Genomic DNA, 9,546 nt, shown 5'->3' with positions numbered 1-9,546 from the left:
CTCTTCATCACTCTAACATGCTGAACATCCTTCCTGTCTCTACTCTTCATCACTCTAACATGCTGAACATCCTTCCTGTCTCTACTCTTCATCACTAACATGCTGAACATCCTTCCTGTCTCTACTCTTCATCACTCTAACATGCTGGACATCCTTCCTGTCTCTACTCTTCATCACTAACATGCTGAACATCCTTCCTGTCTCTACTCTTCATCACTCTAACATGCTGAACATCCTTCCTGTCTCTAGTCTTCATCACTCTAACACGCTGAACATCCTTCCTGTCTCTACTCTTCATCACTAACATGCTGAACATCCTTCCTGTCTCTACTCGTCATCACTCTAACATGCTGGACATCCTTCCTGTCTCTACTCTTCATCACTCTAACATGCTGAACATCCTTCCTGTCTCTACTCTTCATCACTCTAACATGCTGGACATCCTTCCTGTCTCTACTCTTCATCACTAACATGCTGAACATCCTTCCTGTCTCTATTCTTCATCACTCTAACATGCTGAACATCCTTCCTGTCTCTACTCTTCATCACTCTAACATGCTGAACATCCTTCCTGTCTCTACTCTTCATCACTCTAACATGCTGAACATCCTTCCTGTCTCTACTCTTCATCACTCTAACATGCTGAACATCCTTCCTGTCTCTACTCTTCATCACTCTAACATGCTGAACATCCTTCCTGTCTCTACTCTTCATCACTCTAACATGCTGAACATCCTTCCTGTCTCTGTCTCTCTGTCTGGTCAGCCTGTACTGATCATTCTCTCCCTCTTTACGATCTTGTTGATTATTGCCCAAGATAAAAAAAAAATATCTTCAAGAAACGTTTGCTTCAAGGAATTTAAATGAAATTAAGTTTTCGGCGTTTGTATTCTAAATTTTTACGCCAATAGTTTCACTTTTACAGCAAATGAATATCAGCTTCAAATATTGGTTATTGGCCTCCTTGACTGCTGTCGGTATGGACACCAGTTCTTTCACGGGCGTGATCATTGTTAGACATGGTGATTCTTTATCACAAGAAAGGATGTCAGATCTCAACCTTTAATGGTGAGACTTCCAAAACGCTCACTGGACATTGTGTTTAAATGCGGATTGTGGATTGGGTTGGAGCGCTAGCATTGCTTTAGGAGCATAATGGTCTGTTCAAGCTTGTCCTGCAGGATTGGACGCGTTGCTCCTGTATGACCAGACGATACCCTACGGTTGGCCAGTCTCTGTAGGGTATCACTGTTCTCATGGAGCATGTCTGGTGATGTCCCTGTGCCCTCTGGTCGCTGTCAGATTGAGCCAGAAAGTTGAAAAGATTGTGTTCTTGTTGAAAACCCATTTAACAGGGTGGTTTTCTGTATCGTTATGACACAATCCTGAGTATCTCCAATGTACGGTGGCCATTTTAGGACATTTCACATTCTGCTTGTCTGTGATGGTCATCATACAGTTGGGGTTAGAATAATGTATCATTTCCAAAGTCAAATTAACAGGTGCACATGTGCCTTGTCTGTTCAGGTCTTGTCCTTGAATAGTTAATGATCAAAAAAATGGACTTGAGATTATAGTAGCTCTGCTTGCATATAACCTGGCAGTGCTGAATCAATTCTGAAGCCGACAGGAAAATAACCATACAGCCGTATTACCCTCTGTGAGCTACTCTTAAGTGTCCCTATAACACTCATTTGCTTCTCCATACTACAAATTCCTGTCAGCCCTCCTTGAAATTATTGACACAAAGGCCCAGTTACAGGATCAGCAAACACAAAGAGCTTCACCGTTGTGAAAGATTTTACTGTCCAATCCGAGCCAGGGGGGAGATAAAGGTCGTGCTAGTGTTACAGAAGCAGCCATGTTGTGTCCAGCCAGTCTGCAACAAACGGATGCTGGAATTGTTCGGTGGTGAATAAGAGGCTTCTCCACTGGATATTGTGTGCAGTTTCATAAGCAAATATTTGACATTAAATTGTATCAAAAGCTTTACATTTGCTTAGCAGTCTTAATAAGTTAAGGAAAAACCTGGATGTGTGAGATGTATGACATTGGTTTTCTTTATATCCCATCAGGTCCAGTAAAACCATGAATCTCTGCTCCAAATGTTTTGCGGGTAAGTCTCTGTCTCATCCACCAGCCTGTCCAAATGTGACAGGTTTACAGCATCCCGGTCCTCTGTCAGGTTCAGATGGACTTCTGGACTTCTTTAAATGATCATAATTGATCATTGAAAATAAATCTTATTTCAGTTATGTTTTGTCACATCATTAATGCCAAATATTTCCCGGTTCTCTTAAAGTGATCCCTGACAGTTTCGACAAATCAGTTCAAAAGTACAAGAATTTACCTTTTACTATGTAAATACATAGACAAAAATATGTAATAATTTCTTATAAGATATAAAATCCATTCTGTTTGGGGGTCGCCAATGTTGTTTTCTTTGCTAGGCATTCTGGGTGTGATGTCAAATAGTTGCAGCACCCAGCTCACTGCTATTGATTAGCATGGCAGTGATCTGTTAGCAGCGATCAGCTCCTCCGTTCAGCCTTCAGAGTCTGAACCACAGCGTCAGCAAAGACATGAGGACAGTGAGGAAGAAGCCAGAGATCAAAATGGAGATGAAAATCGACGGGAGAACTCTAGATTTTACATAGTTCTTGTAATTTTATATCTCACTATTTCAACAAGCCAGATATCGCTTTGGGCTTCGTCTTGGAAATTTTGAAAACATTTTATAGTTACATTTCGCTGATCACTTAATAATGAAAACAATTGTTATCCTTAAAACCTTAACTTGGCAAATGACATTAAAAGCATGGGAGAATATTGGCAGCTAGTTGGTGGATTTGGTTGACAAGTTTCTGTCTTGTTCACAGCCAGGCGATCAGTTGGTATTGATGGTGTTGAATTGCTTCGATGTGTTCACCCCGTGGAACAGCAGTGCTTGAGGTGTGGTTGACACGCATTCACTGCCTTGAGTGGTTGACCAGTAAAATCTGCATGTATTTGTTAATGGAAAGGCCTGCATTTTTGTATGCTTATGACATAGTACAGTACATCTCTGATGTCACTGATCACACATAAATAGGAAACAGTTCCACCTGTTTCATTTGAAGCTTCTGTTTGGCATCTAGAGCTACTCTCACAGAGACTGCTAGGTGTGCCAACTGATTCCAGTCAGGAATGCTAACAATGCGAAAAGGTAATGCTAGGAACGTTGCAGAAAACTCAAATTTCATAATTATATTTTCACCATTGAGCAGAAAATAGTGAGTTCGACCAGGCATGGACAAACTATGGCCCAGGGGCCATATGTGGCCCATTAAGTTTTTTAATCCGGCCTGGCGAATTTGAAGAAATTATATTGATAAACCTTGTTAATGTTTTATTTTCCCTGCATTTCTCACGTTTTCCTACTAGATGGTGCACTGTATATACATTGACCTTTATTGAGGTGTGGCATATTACACCGCACTTGTGCTTTACTCTTTGACCCCGCTGCCCTTCTGTAAAGATGAGCGGACCTAAGAAAAGGAAAGTGGACAGAGAATGTTGTGTTTAATAAGTGGACACCTGATCGAGATAAATCCCTATCATGTTATTAATCACCAAACACACCGGTAATGAAATCAGGCTTGACACCAGTTACTTTTCTCTAGCGGCCACACGGACCGTCTTGGCCCTCTGGCATCGTGTTCTCCCCCCGACTTCCTGTTTCGAGGCCTTTATTGACAAAGTTCAAGCTTCGCCCCTTGACTAGTGACATCATAATAACATTGCTGTCCACCAGATGGGGCTGTTCCTTCCAATAACAGTTAAGAGCGGATGGAAATATTAAATTATTCTATCAACACCTAAATATTTTTTTCACAGATCAACTGCTGTCCACCTGATATGCCGATAGGCTATTAAAGAATACAATGGCTACAATAGCCCCAAAGCATGCTAACAATGCTAGCGAGCAGTCAACGAAAAAAGAGCGGGAGGCTACTGCTCAGAGGTTGGCAGTTGACATCAACAAAGCCAGCCACAGATCCAGGTTAACATACCAACACCTCAGATCCATCCTGAGTATCTCCACAACCAAACTCACTCCAGACTTTGATGCGCTGGCTAAAAAGCGAGACCAACAAAACTATTCCCACTAAAACTGAAAAAATGCATTTCAAAAATAATTAGTTCAATAAGCCGTACATCTTGCTTATAATTTCTGTTAAGTGGTGCACATAAATGGTGCACAGGTGCACATACCTTCTCAAAAATAAAAAATGCACACCAGATCAAGTATAACGTGCTCTGTTCCGCCCTGCATTATTTTTGGGGGTTCATGCACTGGTGGCAGACTATGCAGTGTTGATGCTCCAATCACAATTTTGTTGCTGTTCTGAGACGATGACAATAAATCTTGAATCTTGAATCACCGCTTACGAAACGAACCAGGGTTCAATTGAAAACAAGCTGATCAATCAGAGATTGCAGACCCTCGCCTCCAAGTGCCCTATCTCGCAATGTGAAAGAATCCTTTGTCTGTTTGTCTGTCCGAGCGCATAACTCAAAAACTAGTAACCCAATCGACTTGAAGTTTTTACACAAGCAAGGTTCTGTCCGTAGCTCGGTCCTCCCAGAGAATGGCGTTGATCTGGATCTGGATCCAGATTCTAGAATTATTTTGACATCTGGAATTGTGCCTGTACTGTAAACTGCCACTTTAAGAGGGAGGGACACGAATGGCATGATGGGAAAAAGAGTCCAGAAGGTGTCTTGTAGTACGTTCCGGAGCAGCAAGCTAGAGCAGGTTTGGCCCCTCTGATCCGGAAGCCCTGTTTACTGTCTCACACGATCCAATAGTCTTTTGGAGGCGGGGTCTGCAGTCTCTGTCTTTCTAGTTATATTATGGTTTATGCTTGGCTGTGCATTTTTTCCCAGGGTTGTCAGGTCTGGATCAGTCTCAACTGAAGGCCCATTGGTAAAGATGCACAGTACTGTCATTTTAAAGGCAGAGTATTCTAAAAGAATCTGGCACACAAGCAGCTGTGGACTGACACCAGTAATGATGTCAATGACGTACTGGAAGGTACTTGAATGTAATTACCACTTTTAGTCTCGCTATGTCACATAAATGACCAGCTCTGATTGGGGAGCACGGTGGCGGAGTGGTTCGTGCTGTCACCTCACAACAAGAAGGTACCAGGTTTGAATCATGTCCGTGCTGAGTTTGTCTGTTCATGGGTTTCCTCCGAGTTCTCCCGTTTCCTCCCACCACCAAAAACATGCGTTTTATGTAAATTGCCCATAGTGTATCAGTGTGTGTGTGGGTGGTTGTCTGTCTGAGCGTGGCCCCACGTTGCGCTGGCGACACATTCAGGGTGTACCCAGCCTACTCCCGTGACCCGCAAAGCAGAAGAAAACGAGTGAATGCCAGAAACATGCAATACTGTAAAACTATAAAGTCCTAAGTTTGAAATGACAGTAACATTGATTTGGAGGCATACTGCCCAGCCATGGTAGAGACCTAGAGATTAGAGGCATGCATTCCAACAATTAATACTGTTTAATATAAACATGAAATGTTTCCAACTATTCTAGCAGGATGGGTTGAGGGAGCACTGCAGCCCTGTCGGTGAGTATGGCAGAAAGGCCTGGCCTCAGTTCAGCCTCACAGACGGCGCGAATGCTCGGAATAGACTCGATGCACACGAGTATAGAGGCTGAGCGCAAGTGGGTTAGTCTGCATGTGGAGGAAAAGCTCAAATCTGGGTTGCCCTCCCTTGCGTCCCCTGGAGGGTATAAAACAGTGGATCAATACCAACCAGTGTCCTACAGAGAGGTTCCAAGTGCAGCACAATAGTCTGAGGCGATCGGGTCTTTTACCAAATCATTTTTCAGCTGGCAAAGTTGAGGGAATATTTAAAAATTAATCACTTGGGTGTATTTATTGTTTGAAAATCTTGACGGAGGTGAAATCAAGTCATGACAATTTAAAGGTACCCAAGCAGACAAAAAAAGAGTCCAAATGCAAAGATGTGTATATATGTATTTCTTTTTGGCACAACTATGAGGGTAAGTTGCAACCAGGACGTTTAGGCCATATGGAGTGACTTGAATGATTGATCTGAACGGTTTCATTTGATGAATCGGATCATTACTTAAGCTCTTATTCAAAATTTGCCTAATGCATGTGTGCAAGTTAAGTTGGTTCCATACTAAGTGTTCCATGTGTTTGTATTGAGTACCTATATCATGTGATTGGGTTCATGGACACCTCTGCTCTACACAGAACGTTTGTTTTGAGTTTCTGTGTTTGTTCTCTTCGTGTATCTCTCCATTTCCTGTCCTGAACACGCATTTCTTCCTACTTCATTATTTTCTGTCATTGACCACAGACATCCAGAAGAAGCAGCCAGGGGAGGACTGCACCTCCACGCCAATCCAGATCACTGGGAGTAGCCAATCGCCAGTTTTCAGTAGCGAGACGAGCAGTAGCCTAGCGCCACCCTCGAGCTCCGAGCAGCCGTTAACCGAAGAGCCTTCGCCCATCTTTCCCAACACAAGGGAAGGTAAGGTTGTCCAACCGGCGACCTCCACGTCAAGAAAAAAGAAACATGTTGAAGATTGGAAGGATGTTCTTTGTCTTTAAATGTAGTGGTGAAGTACAGAGGGGGATAGAGAGCCAGGTGCCAAAGTACCGACAGCACAGTCTCTAAAACGTTCAACAATGCCATCAAGGAACCATGGGTGCATTGCAGAATTCAGGAAGTAATTTCATACTGCAATACTCCGATGGTTGGTGAGCAGCCACAACAAATAGAATCACCATACACAAGGTACACATGGTTCAACTGGCACTCAATGCCCGAGTGAAATCAGCTGCTGGTTCAGACTGGAAAGCCCGGTTTGTTGCTAGAGCAGGGGTGGGCAAACTTTTTGACGTGCGGGCCACATTGGGTTTGAAATTTTGACAGAGGGGCCGGGCCAGGAGCATTTGGATGAGTGTTTAGATATACTAAAGCGCTGCGTGTCGTGTGCAAACCTCATAGCACAGTAAACACACACAGATAAATGTACAACCCGATTTACTAACAGTGTGTACGAAGAACTGCGTCTTTCAAATGTGCAAAATAGCCCTAATGCAGGTAGTACGTTTGTCTCAATGAATATGCAAGATGCAGCATTTACACATATTTTGGCACAACGGTGTGAGGAGAAATGTAAATGGATTAAAATAGCAATGACATTGTGATCTGTCAAACCTGGTGATTGCATCTGTTTTTAATAAATTTTACTTGAACACGTAAATAAAGCAACATTTATTGAAAAAAGATGATCACTTTCAACATTCAAAACATATCAAAACACGAAATACTAAATCTCAATCATTTCTGCTGCACTCATTGTTGTTCCACTGCTGTGCATAAATACGCACTTCATTAGAAGAACGGGATTTATTGATCATGACGCTGGACGTCTGCTCACACACGTAGGTCGAGCCAAACAGCAGCATATTCTGTGCCGTCCTCCGGAGGTTTGGAAACGTTGCTTCGTTAAGTGAGACATAAAAGTCATTCAGGTTAAGAGACTTGAACTTATCCTGCAGATCCTGCGGTGCGGTTTCAAGGTCTTGTGACGGGACGGGACACCAGCTGAAGTGATGCGTCAATTTTCTTTAAATCAGAGAAGCGACGGCAGGACTCTGTGCAGGAGCCACCCGCAACGGCTTCTTGGCATATCAGACATGCAGCCGTAGATCGGATTTCGGTGAAAAGAAATCTTGTTGTGCGCTCTTTATTAAACACTCGGCCCTCACCGTCTACTTTGCTTTTCTTCGGTCCGCTCATTTCTACAGACGGGGTCAGAGAGTAATGGGGAAAAAGAAACTAATGCAGAGTAATTCGCTACACTCCACCGCGGTTGTCAGTGCGCCATCTGCTGGTGAAACACGGGTATTGCAGGGACAAAATGAAAGTTATGATTTTGAATTTTTTGGTAATTGGACAAGTTCGGCGGGCCGTATTGAAAAGCATAACGGGCCGTATACGGCCCGCGGGCCGTGGTTTGCCCATGTCTGTGCTAGAGTGTGGGCTCGTAGTCTGTTTGACTTCTACAACTGTTGCTTTATACAAGCAGCTGCCAGGCTTCTCTACATGGGCAGGGGAAGTCAGTCATCGAACAAGCATCTAGAGAGTTATCTCATGATGCTTTCAGTCTAATGGCGTCCTCACTGGTGGATTGCAATGATTGTTTGGCTCCTGAGTCATTGTTTCTACAGCGAAAAAGGACAAGCCTCAAGTTCCATTCAGTAAAAGTCCAAGACTCCTGATGTATGTGAAGTCACCCATTTTGGCTGAGCGGTTTAACTTGGAAGTTGTCTTCCATGTTCATTGAGACTCATCTTTACAAATCCTGTCTTGCATCTCTTTATTCTCCACCTGCAGGCGTGTCGTCCACAGAAACGGCCCAAGGCACACTCTGCACCCCCACAAAACGCCCCCGAGAATCGGGTACGCTCGTTCTCCTGTTCCGGCCCGTAGCTCTATATCCTGCCCCACTTGAAGCGCTAACTTTCAACCCTGCTGATTATTTTCAGCATCGGGCTCTGAGAGCGAGGAAACGCCAGAGAAACGGCCACGAACGGACGACAAGGAGGGCGGCGGCGAGGAGGCCCGCGGGCTGCCGAAGCAGAAGAACCGCCGGCGCTGCTACCGCTGCCAAACCAAGTTAGAGCTGGTGCAGCAGGAACTGGGCTCCTGCCGCTGTGGTGAGGCTTTGTCATCGTCAAATACGGCACTGACCTCCATCTTCACGAGACCGCTGCAGTTCTTTTCTTCAGCATAATTCACTTTTGGCTTCGTTCATTGCTTAATCTTCAACTTGAATATGAAACGTATCGCAAAAGGTTCTGCGAGACCGGAAAGAAAATGTTTTCCATGCTGTGTTTGGCCAGGTGATGGCCAAACGGTTTCTCTGTAGGAAGTGGGAATCCATCAAACCATTTTCTGTTTCCACCCAGGCTACGTGTTCTGCATGCTTCACCGTCTGCCCGAGCAGCACGACTGTCTGTTCGACCATCTGGGCCGTGGTCGCGAGGAGGCCATCCTCAAGATGGTGAAGCTGGACCGCAAGGTGGGCCGCTCGTGCCAGCGCATCGGAGAGGAGTGCTCCTGATTGGCCAGCCATCCTGATAGAGATGAGGCACTTACAAAGAGGAAGAGGTTGTGGAAGGAGAGCTTGAGGAATGACAAATGGGGTGATGGGGGGGGGTGGGGGGGTGGTGGAAGTAGAGGAAGAGGAGAGGAAGCCTGATCGTAACATCCTTCATCTGACCTGACAATTCTGGACCTGAGCTCGACGTCGCCCTGATAATGTCCTGTTCGGACTCGCTTCTGCTCGAGGCTGATCGGGGGCCCAGAGAGGGGCCGCTAGTTGTTGTGCGGGGGCCGCGTTCAGTATCAGCATGTTCACACACACAGCCTTAACCCAACCTCCAGTCGTCAGAGGGACACCACGAAGATGAACCCAGCTAATCGTACGTCACGCACAGCTCTG

At 44.7% G+C, this 9,546-nt stretch overlaps 1 protein-coding gene across 1 annotated transcript; it reads left to right on the top strand.

The window, feature by feature from the left end:
• Positions 1-1,019: 1,019 nt before the first annotated feature.
• LOC137913727 (AN1-type zinc finger protein 3-like) lies at positions 1,020-9,207 on the top strand. Its single transcript, XM_068757360.1, has 8 exons — positions 1,020-1,068; positions 1,182-1,242; positions 2,076-2,116; positions 6,387-6,560; positions 8,075-8,077; positions 8,436-8,501; positions 8,588-8,758; positions 9,011-9,207. Exons 1-8 carry the CDS (start codon positions 1,020-1,022, stop codon positions 9,163-9,165), a joined length of 720 nt encoding a protein of 239 aa, XP_068613461.1. The 3' UTR covers positions 9,166-9,207.
• The last annotated feature ends 339 nt before the right edge of the window (positions 9,208-9,546 follow it).

The sequence above is a fragment of the Brachionichthys hirsutus genome, unplaced genomic scaffold (genome assembly GCF_040956055.1).
Source record: "Brachionichthys hirsutus isolate HB-005 unplaced genomic scaffold, CSIRO-AGI_Bhir_v1 contig_389, whole genome shotgun sequence".
NCBI classification, from domain to species: domain Eukaryota; kingdom Metazoa; phylum Chordata; class Actinopteri; order Lophiiformes; family Brachionichthyidae; genus Brachionichthys; species Brachionichthys hirsutus.
This window is presented reverse-complemented; position numbering and strand designations above follow the sequence as displayed.

Excerpts from the sequence above, each read along its gene's own strand:
- LOC137913727 (XM_068757360.1), top strand. The coding sequence starts at position 1,020 with ATGGTGATTCTTTATCACAAGAAAGGATGTCAGATCTCAACCTTTAAT. Across the intron at positions 8,502-8,587 it reads AAAACGCCCCCGAGAATCGG|CATCGGGCTCTGAGAGCGAG; the intron begins GTACGCTCGTTC and ends GATTATTTTCAG. Across the intron at positions 8,759-9,010 it reads ACTGGGCTCCTGCCGCTGTG|GCTACGTGTTCTGCATGCTT; the intron begins GTGAGGCTTTGT and ends GTTTCCACCCAG.